Source organism: Puma concolor, chromosome E2, assembly GCF_028749965.1.
Source record: "Puma concolor isolate L17-30 chromosome E2, mPumCon1.1.hap2, whole genome shotgun sequence".
Taxonomy (NCBI): domain Eukaryota; kingdom Metazoa; phylum Chordata; class Mammalia; order Carnivora; family Felidae; genus Puma; species Puma concolor.
In genome coordinates, this window is record NC_141681.1 from 7,875,299 (window position 1) to 7,892,508 (window position 17,210).

At 47.8% G+C, this 17,210-nt stretch overlaps 1 protein-coding gene and 1 long non-coding RNA gene across 17 annotated transcripts in view; one reads left to right on the forward strand and one right to left on the reverse strand.

Moving 5' to 3' along the window:
- Window positions 1-3,033, reverse strand: part of LOC147573348 (uncharacterized) — a 125,863-nt gene extending 122,830 nt beyond the window's left edge. For all 9 annotated transcript variants that reach the window (XR_015244651.1, XR_015244656.1, XR_015244657.1 and 6 more), the window contains exon 1: window positions 2,817-3,033. This is a non-coding gene — a long non-coding RNA (uncharacterized LOC147573348). The remainder of the gene's footprint in view (window positions 1-2,816) is intronic.
- On the forward strand, window positions 1,052-15,006 carry CE2H16orf46 (chromosome E2 C16orf46 homolog). Of its 8 annotated transcripts, XM_086688838.1 has the most exons (6): window positions 1,659-3,245; window positions 6,950-7,033; window positions 8,407-8,476; window positions 9,802-10,049; window positions 12,777-12,845; window positions 13,266-15,006. In XM_086688838.1, exons 4-6 carry the CDS (start codon window positions 9,840-9,842, stop codon window positions 13,746-13,748), a joined length of 762 nt encoding a protein of 253 aa, XP_086544964.1. In that variant the 5' UTR covers window positions 1,659-3,245; window positions 6,950-7,033; window positions 8,407-8,476; window positions 9,802-9,839; the 3' UTR covers window positions 13,749-15,006. The 8 variants fall into 8 exon arrangements, with proteins under 8 accessions (XP_086544961.1, XP_086544957.1, XP_086544959.1 ...); XM_086688831.1 differs by having other exon boundaries at window positions 1,053-3,245; window positions 12,777-15,006; XM_086688832.1 differs by lacking the exon at window positions 1,659-3,245 and adding an exon at window positions 3,395-3,456 and having other exon boundaries at window positions 12,777-15,006.
- The last annotated feature ends 2,204 nt before the right edge of the window (window positions 15,007-17,210 follow it).

Below are 17,210 nucleotides of genomic sequence, written 5' to 3' on the forward strand. Positions count from 1 at the left end.
TCTGCCTTCCTCAGAGGGCCCTCACTTTACACCCAGATTAAATTTTCTTCCCTGCAAATGGCTTTACTACTCACCACCTACCCCCATCAGTGTTTTCCCTTTCTCTGTTTTTTTCCCTTTTAAATGGACTATTTCTCAGAGCAGATTTAGGTTCGCAGCAAAATTAAATAGAAAATACAGTTTTCAATGATGTCCTGCCTCCATCTTTCTGTTTTTGAAACCTTCCTTTGCTCACCCTGGGATCTTACTCTACTAGAGTTTGTGATATCTTGATTCAGTCTATATTGGCTTTTTGTAAGCATGACTAGCTAAACACACTTTTTCCTTAATGTCTCTACTGAGTCACCCTATCAGGTTTTTACCTGCTAAACTTCAACAGTGATTACTGCTAGCCTATTTCAAATGGGGATGCAGGCACTGTTCTGAAGGAAATCAGTTACCAGATCTTCCAACTTCCACGTGTTTATGAGAATGTGCTTACAGTCAAGTTTAATTAAGAGTGCGGCACCTGGGCGGCTCAGTCATTGGGCATCTGACTCCGACTCAGGTCGTGATCTCATGGTTCATGAGTTTGAGCCCTGCGTCAGGTTCTGTGCTGACAGCTCAGAGCCTGGAGCCTGCTTCAGGTGCTGTGTCCCTCTCTAGCTCTGCCCCTCCCTCGCTCATGCTCTTTTCTTTCTCTCTCTCTCTCTCTCAAGGATAAATAAAACATTAAAAATTTAAAAAAAAAAGTCATTTAGTAAAATACTTAGTTTAAATGTTTGGTATACTTCCCAGAAACAGAAAGTAGCTTTAATGATGGGGTAACAAATCCTTCTGCTAGTCAGGTGATTTCAAATTTTGTTCATAAGAAGTGAAGACCTAACCAAACTGTCAGCTGATCATTACATTTTTTTTGTTGGTGAATAATTATGTGATTTCTGTGTGTAAAGGAGTTAAAAAAAACTTTGGGGGAAACTGCTATAACAAAACCTCTTTCATATGCATCTTCAAATGAACAAGGTACCTCAGGTTACATATATTTAAAAAGTGGGGGGGGGGGTGGCCACTTGGGTGGCTCAGTCGGTTGAGTGTCCAACTTCAGCTCAGGTCATGGTCTCATGGTTTATGGGTTCTAGCCCCAGGTCGGACTCAGTGCTGACAGCTCAGAGCCTGGAGCTTCCTTTGGATTCTGTGTCTCCGTCTCTCTCTGCCTCTCCTCCCGTGCAGTTCTGCCTCTCTCTCTCAAAAATAAACATTAAAAAATTAAATAAAATTGGGGTTGAATCTCATTCTAGCAGTATGTGATATTTATGCACAGATACATGAATTGGGACTAGGGGAGGAACAGCCCCACCCATTTCATTCTGATACACTTCTGATACTGATAAATTTAGTATTTATCAACACGTAATACATTCCTACTGTCTGTCAGATGAGTAGGAATGGAGATAATTCTCAATCCGGAAAAACAAGGAACTGTTTCAGCCTTATGGTCTTATGAAAAAATTTAAGTTTGATTTTCAAATTATTCTTTTATTGAACAGGAAAATGACAAGACTACTCAATAAATCTTTGACCATAAATGTCAGAATAAAGTTCTGTGTAGTAAGAATAAAAATACAAATATGAATAAATAGAAAAAGGAAGAATTTACATCTTTTAATTCGTTTATATTTTTAAGTATTGGTGGGTATCAAACTCATTAAATTTACATTTCTTTCAATACTTTTCAAAAAGTGGTGTAACTTTTTAATGTTTATTTTTGACAGCGAGCATGAGCGGGGGAGGGGGAGAGAGAAAGTGACAGGATCCAAGCAAACGCCACACCCCACACCGTCAAGTGCAGAGCCTGATGCGGGGCTCAAACTCACCAACTGTGATACCATTACCTGAGCCACCCAGGTGCCTCTGAAGTTACGCAGTTTTGCACAATTGTTTTAGGCATACCATTTACTTCCAGGTTGTGATATACAACAAGATCCAAATATGCATATTGTAGGTAAAGAAATGATAACCAAAAAAGTCCTATCTAGAAAAGTATTTGTTGTAACATCCTAGAGCAATGTTACACAAGTCTTTCCATAGGCTCCCTAGACTTTCTAATACGGTATGTTCGGTGCAAAAGCAGTAATACAAAGCCATCTCTCCAAATGCCTCTTAATCACAGTGCTGTGAAAGACATTCTAATGCATTTATACAAGACAAACATTCACACTTGAAAAAACTAGAAAGCAGACAGGCTTTGGAATCAGACTTGAGCTGAGTCCAGCTACAGGTTCCCAGCCTTGGCTGCGCCTTGAGGTGCCCAAAAGTAACAGGACCAAAGGGAGAGGAGGAGGGGGTGGCTAGCCTTCCACTGTTCCAGTTCCTCATCTGACTTCGGGATGTGATCACGGCCATTTCCCTTCGTTCGTTTACAAGATGCCCATGTCCGCCTCACAGCGCTGTACCGCGACAAGTTCAACGGGTGCTACCCTCGTGCCGCCGGTGGATTCAAACTAGCACCTACCCGTTGAGCAACTGGGGGCCAGAAAGTTAAGGATGAGGAGATTCCACTAGAAACTTGGCCCGCATCACCCTCCCGCAGTCGTTCTCCTGGAGAAGGGGCGGTCTGGGGACAGCTAGCAAAGCCGGGAACCTAAAGAGTGGAGGCCACGGATGCTGCTGAGCATCCGACAACGCGGACAGCCCCCGCCTCCCCCCAGCACCATCCCGCCCAGGCCAGCAGTGCGCGCCTGTGAGTGGAGGCCGGTCCTCGTCACTAACTCCAGCGTCCGGCGGGCATGAAGCCGCTGCGTCTACTTCCCTGACTCGCGCTCGGGCTCACACCTTACCTCAAACGCCGCCTCGGGCGCCCACCTCGGGCCAGGGATCCTCTCTCCCGTGGAAGGTGCGCAGCCGCGCAGAGCCTGCCGGGAGCACGTGCCCAGGGCCGTCAGCCAGCAGCGCCTCCCGCGCTCAGCTTTGTTACGCCAGCGGGCCTGGCGTCACTTCCGCCACAGACCCCGCGGGCCCCGCCCACCGCCCCGCTCCGCCCCCAGCGCGTCCGTAACCCGGGGCAACTGTCGCCCTCGCCCGCTGCGGGGGTACTTGGTTGTCCCGGAGCCTTCCATCCTGTGGGCCCCACAGAAGGGTGTGAGCGGCCGCGGCCGCTTCCCCGCCTCCCGGCCAAGGCCCCGGACCACTGCACGGGCGGCGGAGCGAGAGACCCTGCCCAGTTCGAAAGGAAGCTGCGCACCGAGGCCGGGAGGCAAAAGGGGGAGGTAGTGTGGGCCGGGGGAGGGGCTGGAATAAGAGTGGGAGGGGCCTAGGGGGGGCGGTGAGTATGTGGGTGGGGCGGTGGGAGGAGCCGCAGAGTGGGCGGAGCCCGTGGGGGAGGGGCAAAGGAGGAAGGGGAGGGGCTTGTGGGCAAGGGGGGACGTTTTGCTGGAGAGGACAACTCTTGAAAGAAGAGTAGGCGTCTTTTGTGACACGGTAGGAGCTGCTGGATGCTGGAGGAAGAGAAGGAGCTACCTAAGGAACAAAGAAGGATCTTGGAAGAAGGGAAGGAGACTGGGGGAAGGGGAGGGGCTATTCTAGTAAAGAGAAGAGTCCGCTGTGAAACGCCTAGGCTTTAGGAGCAACAGGTGGATTGCGTGTATTTGATGACTTGTGCTTTCGTGTAGACTTGTAAACTGGGTGATACCCAGAAGACAGGCGTTGCTTTACTCTTTTATCCCCGGAGTTAGGCATCTAATAGGCACTGAATGAGTGAATGGGTGGAAAGAGCGGAAAGCTGGGAGACTGGGACTGAGTAAAAAAGGTCTGATCTGGAGGGACGATTCCCCTAGGAATCATTCTATGCATCATCAAAGCTGCTGTGCTCTGTGGACACATAATAAGTATAAGGCACAGATAATTAACATGGAGAGATAAGATTTATACTCTTGAAAACGTGAACAAATTGTGCGAGCGAGCGGTGCATGTGCTTCGCTTTGAGGCAAAGATTCAACTCCCCGCCAAGTTGTGTTCTAAAACTGTAAATTAGATTGAAGTCTTCAAATCATTTTCCTTTAGAAACTTTATTACCAGTGATCAGCATGCCCAAGCCAATCTTCAAGACGTATTGAACCACTTCACATGCCTGAAGCTTAGCTCTATATTAAGAAACTTCACTTCTACCATGCCTCACAGTGTTTATATTCATTGATTTCTTCTTTCGATACATTGTTAAGGATCCACAGAACATCCATTCAGAATTCCAGCTGAGGCTGCCAGGAAACCATCTTTCTCTCCTGGCTGAAATTCTGACATAGATTGAAAATTCCTTTAAACCTGAAACTTCCAGGAAGATGGAGGTGGGGCGTAGGGCATGGTGTAGAGCCAAGGTGGTGGCAAGGAGTTTTGAGGGATTATAGCTTGCTTTTGACTTAAACCCCTCGCCGGGGCTTTTCACCTCCTCTCCTGGCCCATCAACATTTCCCTCACAGTTAGTTGCCTGGGAATGTGTCAGCCAGGTGTAGGAATCTAGAGTAAGGATTTGAATCTTTTTATATAAGCCATGGCAAATAGGTGGCGCACATGCTACCTCTCTTTATTCCCTGGCTGACATTGTTAATCAACCACAGACCTCTTTCCTCCAGTGTCCAAGTCTTTTTTTTTTTTTTTCCAACGTTTATTTATTTTTTGGGGGACAGAGAGAGACAGAGCATGAACGGGGGAGGGGCAGAGAGAGAGGGAGACACAGAATTGGAAACAGGCTCCAGGCTCTGAGCCATCAGCCCAGAGCCTGACGCGGGGCTCGAACTCACGGACCGTGAGATTGTGACCTGGCTGAAGTCGGACGCTTAACCGACTGTGCCACCCAGGCGCCCCCTCCATTGTCCAAGTCTTAACATCCTTCTCGACACAACCTTCCAGTTGTATTGGAACTGTTTGGAACTGACAATCATCCCTAACATAGACAATAAATTTTTTAAAAATTAATGTTTATTTTTGAGAGAGACAGAGGGCGAGCAGGGGAGAGGAAGAGAGAGAGGGAGACACAGAATCCAAAGCAGGTTCCAGGCTCTGAGCTGTTGGCACAGAGCCTGACTTGGGACTCACACTCATGGACTGCCAGATCATGACCTGAGCCGAAGTCGGGCACTTAACCAACCGAGCCACCCAGGCACCCCTAAATATTTTAAAAATAAATAGACATCAATGTAAATGTAAATTCCTATAACACCTGGTAAAATTCCTTTTTTAAAGAAATGCGTGCACCTGGGTGGCTCGGTCGGTGAAGTGTCCAAGTCTTGATTTTGGCTCAGGTCATGATCTCACAGACATGAGATCGAACCCTGCATTGGGCTCCAGGCTCAGCATGGAGCCTGTTTGGGATTCTCTCTCTCCCACTCCCTCTGCCTCTCATTCTGCCACCCCTCGTCACGCTCATGCACGTGCTCTCCCTCTCTCTCAAAAATAAATAAATAACCTAAAAGAAAAAAGATTGCCTAAATTGATAGATAGATCAAGAATGCTGTAGATGAGATTTATACATGTATGCCAGATAATTGTATAGCGAGGTGAATTTACACCTGGTTGGTACTTAATAAACGTCCAAGTACAAGGCATATCCACATGGCATTGTCCTTTACCTTCTCCTCACCAACATTTTATCAGTGACTTAAGAGGATGTATGCCCCTCAAATTAGTAGAGTGTTAAAGTGGAAAGGAATGGCCAAACTGTGGGGTGTCACAGTCAGATTCACTGTTATCTAAGCAGGTTGGATTGGTGGTCCAACATGGAGAAAATTTTAGAAGGATCAGATCCATTTAGAGGTCTATATCTAGCAAAAAAAAAAAAAAAAAAAAAAAAGAAAAGAAAAGAAAAAGAAAACAATTCAAAAAGAAAATTAACGGCATGTATGTGGAGTGAAGAAGACAGGGATTATTAACAATTCATGTGGGGAAAAAAATGTAGACGTTATAGTTGACCCCAAGCTCAGTGTTAATCAAGGTTGTGATATAGCTTAAAAAAAAAATGCAGCAATCTTTGTTCAATTAGTAGGTGTAGATTTTAGAGCAAAGAGAGTCAGATTTCAAACTAGACATTTCTCGCCAGACCACATTTGAAATATTTTTCAAATACTCATTTGAAAGGTACTATATTTTAAAGACATTGACAGGCAATTGGGCGTTCTTAAGATGAGGGAATTTGAGATTCCCATCTGAAGAAATAATAGCTGTCTTCAGTTATTTTCAGGATTATCAGATGTTGCTTTTGGGAGCAACACCAGGAACTCAGAGGCATAATTTTCAGGCTTGCAGATGTCTTGTTTTGAGAACATTCTAATCTTTAGAGCTACCAGTGGAATGAAAAAAGATGCTTTTAAAGTAATGAGCTCTCAGTTACAGGAATGTAAAGCTCCATGGAAGTGAGGAAAGTGGAATAGCATGACCTATTGATTTACCTCACATCTGTAAACTAGCCATAATTTTACTCTCAGAAAATATGACTATTACATCCATGCAAATCTTTACATTTCAACATCAAAGTAAGAGTGCATACAATTTGTAAGAAATCACATATCCACTCTTTTAGCTCTTTAATTGCTTCTTGTACGTTTCTTTTCTTTTTTAAAAAAAATTTTTGATGTGTATTTAATTTTGAGAGAGAGAAGAGAGACAAAGTGTTAGAAGAGGAGGGGCAGAGGGAGAGGGAGACGCAGAATCCGAAGCAGGCTCCAGGCTCTGAGCTGTCATCACAGAGCCCAATGCAGGGCTCGAACTCACAAACCATGAGATCATGACGTGAGCCGAAGTTGGACGCTAAACCAACTGAGCCACCCAGGCACCCCGCTTCTTGGACATTTCTATTTGTTATCTCTTACATGAGCTGGAAGACAAGAATGGGCAATACAACTTGAAGGCACGATTATTGGAGAAAAATTTAACACTAAGACTGTTCTCTCCACTAACTGACTTTTTTTTTTTTTCTAATTAGAAAAGACCACCAACATTCTGTTTTAGTAGTGGGGCATCCTGACCCAGCTTGAACATCCGTGTCTCAGAGGAGCATCGCAATCTGGTATGCAGTAATCTGACCATTTGACTAAGGATACTGTGGTTACTGATTTCAGAGATGATTCTTCGCTTTTGGTCACAAGGAGCCAATATCGTTCCCATGATCCTCCATGAAAGGAGTCACGTACTCACAAAATGCAGTATTTATAACAAACATGTAAAGTGCTTACAACAACGCCTGGTGCGTAAAAAGAGCTATGTAACCGCTTATTTTTATTATTTAATATTACCGTCACCTGGGTTTCTTTTGGCACTTTGGAATATGATGTGACTGGCACTTCTGGTGCCCTCACTGGGTCCGACTTCCACTGACTCCAGAACAGGGCCTTCCCCGAGACCGCCTCTTTGGCCCCCGCTGTTCCTTTGTCTCGATATAGACATACGTAGAGATAATCTTGTCCTCCTCTCAGCTTTCACAGTTCCTCATGACCTCCAACAAATAGTCGGAGGAGCTGGAGATGGTTAACCTGAGAGAGAGAAGAGCACGTGCAGCCTTTTCACAGGGCTGTTGAAAAGCTGAGGCATCGGGCAGCCTTCGGATCGATGACTCTTCAGCCTTTTGTAGCCACGGACGGCTTTGTGACACTGATGCGGGCCCCTTCCTGGAAGAGTGCTTGAGCATTTTCAGAGGTGTCCTAGACCTCGTGAAGCCCACCCATGGCTGGGAAGGCTTTCCCTCACAGAGCCGTGCTCTGGAGCACAAAATGAGGACGCCAAGTGGAGGATATTGAGGGGGCAGGGAAACCAGTGCTGGTTCCCTATAAGGAAGATCTTCCTCAGAGCCCTGCTGCGTTGTACGGTCGCCCAGGGTGGTTTTTACGATAGCGATGGCCAGACTTGGCCCAGACCAATTAGAATCAGGATCTCTGTGGGCAGGATGTGGGCCTGATGATTCCAAGGTGCTGCCAACTTTGAGAACCAGTAAATTAGAGCTCTTTGCCATTGAGCAGACTTTCTAAGTAGTGAGCACCTTGCCAGCAGAGATACTTCAAGCACAGAACTTTTTTTTTCTTATGGATTTGAACATTCTAACGATACTTCATGTCTCCTGAACAATATCTCTTTTCTCTATTAACCTCACGCGTACAGTTATCGTTTAAATACGTGGCTTTGCTTTGGAATCTGCTTTTTTCCTTCCGAACTGCATACTTGTTAAGTCCTTTGGGTTGTGTGGCATAAACGTATTTGTAATTCAGAAGAGAACAGGACCGGGTCCGGAGCTGCCTTGGCCTGAGCCGTGCCTGAAGTGGAATTTTACAAGATGAAAGGTCCGGGCCGGTTTGCACAGTCTGGCCCTTAATCATGCTTCTGTTTCTAAAGAGAATAGCACTCCTGGTTTTCAGTCACTTCTTTTTCCCTTTTTTTCTCCCCCTTCAGATTTCACTCATTTCCTCTGATGTCTCACTGGAAAAGATTACGATGTCCAAAGATATCTGACCTTCCATAGGTAAACGGAATTTTATTAGCATCAAAATGCCCCTTTAAGCCTATATGAAAAAGCCAAAATGGTAATTAAACAGATATCGTTATACGAAGTTACCTCGACAGAAAATGTTACAAGTGGGCTTCTGGTGGGGATCGCGTCAGGGTGAGAGAAAGCAACGTGTGTCATCCCAGGGGCCTCTGTGTCATTATAAGCAAGGAAAGCTCAAGAAGGCGCTGGCTGTCCCTCAGCATTCAGCTGGACCATTGGAGGTCCCCAGGCTCTGAGATTCATCTCTGCCACTTGCGGGGTCCCCAGGAGGAGCATCTGTCTGTAGGAATGTAGTATAAGCACCCCCGTCTTCTAGATGAGCAAACAGACCCAGAAAGGTAATTGGCCCAAGGTCGTGCAGCTGGCAATAAGATTGGAACCCTGGCTGTTTGGCAACCAGATCTGTGCTCCTGATCAGGATGATGACTTTCCTATCTCTTTGACTGGATTATCAATGCCAAGTTCCGTTTTTCAACCTGAGAGAACATCAGTTAAGGATAGACAGCATCACCCTCAGCATCACTGCCACCACTGCCGTTACCACCACGCGGGGTACTAGCGTGCACGGGGGCTGCCATGACATGGCATCACCACAGACCGAGTGGCTTGAATGACAGAAATGCACTGCCTCACAGTCCCGGAAGCTGGAAGTCCAAAATCAAGGTATCGACGGAGTTGGTTCCTTCCGAGGGCCGTGAGGGAAGGATCTGCTCCGGGACCCCCTCCGTGGCTTGCAGTCTTCAACCTGGGCCTCCTCACACGGCCTCCCTCTCTGCGTGTCTGTGTCCAGATCACCCTTTTCGTAAGAACACCAATCATCCAGGGTAGATTAGGGTAGATTAGTGAGCGGACTGACTTAGTCTAGACCACATGCTGCCTAGCCTCTGCCTGGTGTCCAGAGTTGCCGGAAAGGGAAAGAAGAGGCTGGGCTGCACGCGTGCTCAACACATTTCCCATGGTGTTAGCACAGTAGCATCTGGACTGTTTTGAAGTGGAGGGTAGGGGTGCTTGACCCTATATTCCTTGCTGTGTTCTATGCCATGATCCGGGATAGAGACTGAGCTGACATCTCCCTGTCTGCTTTTCCTCGATCCCAACTTTGATCTTTAATTAAACCCATTAGTCTTTCAAATTGGCCATATCTTTTATAATATCGATAGCTGGCAATGGATGCTTTTGTAATATTTCTTCTCGGTCTCTTCGTGAATGTGTCTTGACGTTATTTCGCCCGAATTGTCGAGTTGATCTTTAAGAAACCAGTATTAAAAACTAAGTTCAGCCCTCATTTCATGCTGCAGGAAGAAGATGTTAAAAACCTTCAGCAACTATCACGGTGATGGATTTCTGTCAGGAAAATGCGGCTGAGTTAGAAAATAGTGAAAACGATGAGACTCAAAGCCCAGAAAAAACGGAATTAACCTATACTTGCCCAGATGAAAGAAGCGAGAAGAATCACGTTTGTTGTCTTCTCCACATCAGCGACATTACGCTTGAACAAGACGAAAAAGCCCGTGACTTCGTCATCGGAACTGGATGGGAAGAAGCCGTGAGTATCTTCTTCACTGAGGTGTCTCACAAGCCTGTGTTTTGGTGCAGGCCTTTCGCTTTTTTCAAAAATAGTTATTACCCAAAAAATCGATAAATGATCAAGACAGGAAGTTTAGGAATAGAGGTACAATATAAATAATGATAATAGCGGCACCTTTTATTGGGTGTTTGTGGCCAGTTAGTACTGGCCAGCACAGGACTCAGTGCTTTACACACATCAGTTCATTCAGCCTCTCAACAGCCCTATGAGGCACGTATTATTGAGGCCTTACTTTTGGGACAAGGACAGTGAGGCACCCAAAATGTGAAAGAGTGTGCCGGTGGCCAAGGCAGGGCTCGAATCCAGCTCTTCTGGGCTCCAGACCCCAAGCTCCTTAACTGCTGGGCTAAGCTCCCCAAGAGACATGAGATTTCTGTCCTAGTGGTTCCACTCAGAACTCCGTGGGTTTATTCTTAAACTATTCTTAGAATCAATACTAGAATCCTAAATTTAGAACTGTAAGGATGTCACACTGGAAAACATTAGGATGTCCAAAGATATCTGACCTTCCATAGGTAAACAGAACTTTATTAGCATCAAGTTCAGTGATTCCTAGGTGATGCTTGGCAATGTCCCACAACTAGGGATGAGGGGAAGGGGGTGCTACTGGCATCTACTGGGCTGAGGCCAGTCGTGCTGCTCCATATCCTGTAGTGCCCAGGACAGTCCCTGCCACAGGGAATGGCCCGGCTCTGTGTTCGTTCAGGAGTGCCATCACAGAATACCACACACTGGGGAGCTCACGCAACAGACATTTCTTTGTCACAGTTATGGACGGTGGGCATCCAGCATCCGGGTGCCAGCATGGCTGGGTTCTGGGCAGGGAGCCTCTTCCCGGTTTTGTGCTCACATGGCCCTCCTTGGTGGTGCGAGCAGAGAGGGACCCCTTATCCCCTCTTCGTCTTATAAGGGCACGAATCCCATGATGAGGGCCCCACCGTCTTGACTTCATCAACCCTAGTTACTTCCCAAAGGCCCCACCTCCAAATTCCATCACTTTGGGGACTCGGGCTTCAACATAGGAATTTGGGGAAACACAATCATGCAATCCATAACACGCCCTAGTTTGTCAGAAGTGCTGAGGTTGAGAGACCCTGATCTAATTATGACTATGGAAATGGAGGCCAAGACACGGCAGAGCAACCCCCCCAGCCCACTTGGCAGTTGATGGAGCCGTGTCTGCAGGACCCTTGTCTTGTGCTCTCTCTGTGGCACCACCCACCCCTGCCTTGCTCCCGCCAGATCAGTCAGTGTTACAGACAGTTCTACCTGAGGATCTGACTTTCCAAGTTTAGAAGGTTCTGTTCACCACTGGAAAGTAACGACTTTGCAATGTGTACATATCCAAAGGCTGTTCAGAACTCAAGAATTTTCTTGAAAGAAATGCCGCACGTGCCCCGTGCTCAGAGTATGTTTGCCGCTCACGGTCTGTCGAGGATGATCGTGCCACACCATCTCCTTCCGCTTAACCACCTGCTGCCCTTCACTCTCTCCGGCCACCCAGCCCTGCCCGGCTCCTTGGGCGGCCTTATCTCAGCAGGTGTGACAGAGGCCTTTCCTGCACTGGCTTGTGGCCCTTTGGTACTTCCTGTGCTGGTGCCGGGGGCCTGGCTGCCAGCACACGAATGAGGACGGAGAGCACTCTGCTGGCAGCGATTTATGAGCGGTTCCTGTGTGTAGAACCAAGGGATCTCACAGCATGGGGTGCCTCGGGACTGTTCACTTCTGGCCCAAACCGGCCCAGCACAAGGGGCCTTTCCTGTCACTATGTTGGTCTCTCCCTACTGGAGCCCTGGGGGCACCCACACCACTTGGGAGCTCTGTGGGGACTCCGGAGGGAGGCACAGTCACCTTGCAATTGCAGCTTGGCTCTTGATCCTGGCAGAAATCTGGACCTTTGTGCCAACATTTAGCCTACTTGTGACAGCCTACCTGTGAGGATCAAAAGACCAGGTGTCATTGACCCCCATCTCTGGACTTGGATCCCCTGTCAGGCCACCTGAACACCCTGGAGATCCAAATGCTTTGTACCAGCCTCGACCCAAGGCTCACATGGGGTGCTTTTTTAAAACCTCCTGCCCAAGTCCATCTTCTGAGTATGGGCTTAGTGTGTTGGGGTGAGGCTCAGGGATCTGGAGTTTACGCAGCAGCTCTGGTGACTTAGGGTCAAGGAGGTGGAGGACATTTGCTGACTCATCAGGCACACCTGTTTAGTAGATGAGACAGAACATCTGTAAACATCCGTAGAAAGATCAAAGTTCCAGATTACTCTGGGATTGTGACCTGAGCCAAAACCAAGAATTGGATGCTTAACTGACTGAGCCACCCAGGTGTCCCATAAATACAAACAGTTCTGATTTTAAGAGCTCTGGCTTTATTTTAATGTGCATCTGAAAAAGTATATAGCCAGCACATCAAGATGCCCATGTATGGTATTTTTGCCTAGTATTTTAGTATTAAACCCTATTGCTAGGGTTTCAGATTAACAAATACTCCTACAAATGCTATTACCAATACTATCACTTAGTATGAGGCTAAAACAGAGTGAAAATTTTTTAAAAATGGTGAGTCAGTTTTAAGAAAAGTATCAGGTCAAATAGGATGGCCCAAATAGGGATGTGTCCAGAGCTGGGGCAGCTAGATTTGAGCAGCTCGGCCGGGAGTAACATGCTGCTGTATTTGCAGGTGCAAGGCTGGGGAAGGACATCTCCAACGGCCTGCATCTGGTCCAGGAAGAAGCTTAAAAAGACGAGGGTGAGAGAAAGTGCCAGCAGCTGCTTACTCTGTGTCAGTCTCTCCCAAGGGAGTTCTGAGGCCGGGCCTCAGTCGGAGGTGGGGAAGTCGGGGTCTGTGGGTCTGGAGAAGGCTCAAGGCAGCCCCTCCCAGACTCAGGGGGCCCGCCGAGGCCCCACCACTGCCTCCGGGGAGATTAGCAAGATCTGCTTTCCCACTTCCAGTCAGGGAGAGAAAAAAAGTCTGCAAATAAAGGAGTTTATTTGGTGCAAGGAAGACTGGGCCACCCCTGAGGCTATTAGGGGCAAGGGCCCGGGCCAAGGTCCCTCCATCTCAGACTCCTTGACTTCCAGGGCCCTTTTAGTCCTACCTCCCCTGAAGGCTTCACCCCCATACGGCTTGGATGTTCTGGGTAAGAAGAGTAAGAACTTTTTCTTGCAGCCAGAAGAGAAGGTGCTGAGCGTGGAAAAGGATGAGTGTGTGGCTTGTGCGCGTGGACTGAAAAGGGTTGACGGGAAAGGTGAAAAGAGACCTGTTGAGCTGGCCGAGCACCCTAAGGTCAATGACACATTGCCTTTCCCTCCCCGGGCGGCCCCCGCACCCCTGCTGGCGGATCACGAGAGGGGCTGCCTGCACTGGTCCTTCCTGCCCGAGAAACACCTGGTGTGCCCTCCCGATCCCGGCAACGTGCGCTGTCCGGCCACCGTGCAGCTTTTGCAGAAACAGGGGGCGCAAAACTACAAAGCCAGATTCAAAGCCAGGGAGCCAAGACCTGCCGTGAACACCCAAAAGCTCGTTCTCACGGAGGCCAAGCAGGAAAACAGGCCCAAAACGTTGGAGACCAAAGTGTTCCCGAAAACTCTCTTGCCCTCCCTCACAGTGAGCAGAGTTGTTATTCCTGTCTCCACTCACAGACTCCTCTGAGTTGCCACAATAGGATTCCCTGGGAATGACCACTGGTTGAAGTTCACTCATCCTCTCCCTGTCTCTCTCCCGCCCCGTCCCGTCCTTCTTTTCTGCTGCACTCTTTCCTCCCACCCTCCCTTGCCCTGTCCTTTTTTTGGCAGTAGAACCAGGGGAAATTGAACCTCACTGTGCGGGTTCTGATGTATTCTCAAAGCTCCCATACGTATGTGTCACCTGCTTCTGCTGCCTAGCCACTCACACAATGCAAACACAAATGCCACCCTTGCCTCTGCCTGCCTCGTCTCTCTACTCCCCGCTGGAAGCCGTGCGGACGGCGGGGACTCTGAAGGACCATCCCTCAGTGATGCCCAAGTCAGCCCTGAGCCAACTGGCAGGGGCTCTCTCCTCCCCACCCCAATGCCTTAAGCTTAGTGTCAGGGCTTGTTTAGACCAAATTATCTCCTGATCTCTTGAACCAGGCAGATATCGATTTGCTGCTTCATTTTCTCTTGCAACAAAGATCTGGAACATTGCTTTCATAGATAACTCCAGCCTACGTCCAAATGAATATCCTCGTGTCCAAGGTGTCTTAACCTTATATCCATGGATATACCATACCCACGACATGCTGCGTGTGCCAGGGTTTCATGTACTTATAGCCTCATGCTAGTCTCCACGTCCGGAAAAGTTTTAGCCATGTGAGGTCTATAAAGTCCATCTTGGGAAGCAGGTTAAGAATAATTTTTTTTTTTAAATGTTGCTGTGATTATTATTGCCACCCTTCGAGCTTCCTCCAGCCTTACCTTCGTCTAATATTTGGGAACTGTACAACTCCAGACAGACACGGAATAGGGATGTTACTTTCTCCCTTCCCCTGTCCTCCTTCTTCCCTCATTTTACCCCAATGCATGTTTCCCAAAGTTGTATATAAATTAAACATTTGTAAATGAGTTATATTTTAAGTGCCAAGTGACCACGCTATGTAGAGAAATGCTCTGAAAAACCATTTTGTAATATGAGTAACCACTTAGCTGCTCTGTAATTACGTAGTTTGCATTTGCTTAAGATAGGTTGTACTTGGAACTCTGGACTTCCTGTCCCCCCACATGATGGGTAGACAGAACATATGACTGTGTTTGTAAACATCTGCTTTGGTCTTTGTAATGTCTCTAGTTTAGGTGTTTATTTCTTTTTCTGTTTCGTGGTTTTTGCAGAACACTGGAAATCCAGAAATGGTTGTAGTACAGCGGTCATTAAAAGCTGTATTTTGCCTACAGAGATTGGACGCTTCTTTATACTTTAGAGGCAGTTTTTAGGTCCTGCCCACCCCTTCCCTGAGTGAAGAAACCATCTGGATTCTGCCCCCAGGAAGCCACTCTGGTTTCCCACTGTGTCTGGACCGTGGCGGTGTTGGACCCGATGCTGCGTGAGGGCCCTCTGGCTCTGGCCCCTGCCCACCTAAGTCAGTGGCTCTGCAAACCCCCTCTTTTAAAGAGCAGGATGAGGACTAAGCTCAGTACACGTAAAACAGGCAAGAGTGTCTCGGGAGGGAAGCCTCTACCAGCGCAGGTGAGGGACAGAGCCTCGCCCAGTCAGCCCAGAGGTGTTTACATTTTGAGATCTCGAGGCAGTCTGAAAACACTGATCTAAGTTAAAACAGAGCATTTTTTTCCTAAGAAAAATTCTTTTGCTGAGATAAGGGTTATAAATTCTATTGATTTGGGGTTAAACATAATAATTTAAAATTAAGAGGAGGGCAGGTCTCAACAAAGGAAGGGCCCAAATTCAAAGATTTGTAGTATCCTTCCTTTTAAGCAAATAGTTTGGCCAACAAAATATTGACTAGGAGACTCCTCTGTGAATAGATAGGCACGTTTCGAATTTGGCATCTCTTTAGGTAATTTTTCAATTAACCTGATTAAACTCCTCTGGGACCTTATTTGCATTAGCCTGGGCTTAGCTTGTTTTCTGTGGAGAAAAATCACTCCAGGTTTTGCCTGTTTCCATTCAGATTAAATCAGGACATCCAGACTGGTCTTTGATGTCCAAGTCTAATGCTTGTTTATTTTTGAGAGAGACAGAGCGTGAGTGGGGGAGGGGCAGAGAGAGGGAGATACAGAATCCAAAGCAGGCTCCAGCCTCCCAGCTGTCAGCACAGAGCCTGATGCGGGGCTCGAACCCACAAACTGCGAGATCATGACCTGAGCCCAAGTCGGATGCTCAACTGACTGAGCCACCCAGGCGCCCCCATGTCCAAGTCTAGATAAAGGCTAAATGTTTAATAGAATGCAGTCCCGATTAGGGTCCTAGGTCACCAACAAAACTTTCAGGGGGAAATCCCACCATTTAAGGGAGTTAAGCATGTTAACATGGGCTCAGTTGGGTTTGGGATCCTCTAGTCTTCTCTAAACCAAGCACAGAGCGGGGCTGTGTTTCATTTCTTGTTGTATTGGTTTGGGATGTGTCATTAACAAGACTTCCCAAACTCCTATTTTTCTTGAAACCTTATAAATCACCGGATGGAACTGTGGCAGCACCTGACCCAGGGCTCCTGCAGGGCCCGAGGTCACCTTCTGGATGAGGCCAGGCTGAGGCCTGGGGGTGCTGCTGAGGGTCTGGGTGAGGCCAGGGAGGGGCTTGGAGGGGTGGGAGACCTGGGCAGACAGATGTCCTGACAGAGAGATGAGGGGGTGGCACTTTTGAAGGGCGAAGGGAAGACTTTACATCAGGTCTGGCTACATTTGGACAAGTATGCGGGACTTTGGCTCCTCAGGGAGACTTACCCTCATTTTTAGCTTTGTTCTATCTATCCTTTGTATTATCGTGAAATTTACCCGTACTTCAAGCACCATGGTATGAAACTATCTGGACCCAGAATCACATTGGTTTTCACTCTCCCTCCCTCCAAGATCAAGAGCTTCAGGACCCAGAGAGACCACAGAAGCCCGGCCTCTCTCTCTGTGGGTACCCCCAGCTGGCCAAGAAGGCCCAGCTGCCTAACTGGAGGGCTCACATCTGGGGCTCTTTGGGGTCCAGTTCTTGTGCCATCTTGGTGCTGCATTTGGGGGGTACTGAGAAGCAAGGTGGGGAATCAACTGAGGGGCTCCTATGGCTGTGACCAAGGGCATATCAGGGCTATCCCCGGTACCGCAGGGAACACTCTCCCACTGTCTGCCAGGCCCGTGGCACCCTGGGGCCAGGAGACCCTCAGGGCCACGCTCTTGCCGTCCAGACTACTCGGCCCAGAGTTCTATTAGCCACACGAGGCAAGAATCCCCTTGAATTTACAAGGCACTGTTCTAAGAGTTCTAAGCCCCTTCTGGGTATCTGTCTCTTTATCCTGAGCAAATGCACGGGTGTCAAGGATCGCTTTCTCCCACAACCCAAGGAAAAACCAATCACCAGAGTGTGTTCAGTCAGGTCAATTCCCAGGTGTGGAATAGCTGGAGCCCTGGGTGGAAAATACCACATAAGGCAGGA

What these genes read in the sequence shown, in the direction of transcription:
- CE2H16orf46 (XM_086688835.1), top strand. Translation starts at nt 9,840, where the DNA reads ATGGATTTCTGTCAGGAAAATGCGGCTGAGTTAGAAAATAGTGAAAAC. An exon ending in GAACTGGATGGGAAGAAGCC is followed by an intron (nt 10,050 to 12,776) that starts GTGAGTATCTTC and finishes CTGTATTTGCAG; the next exon opens with GTGCAAGGCTGGGGAAGGAC.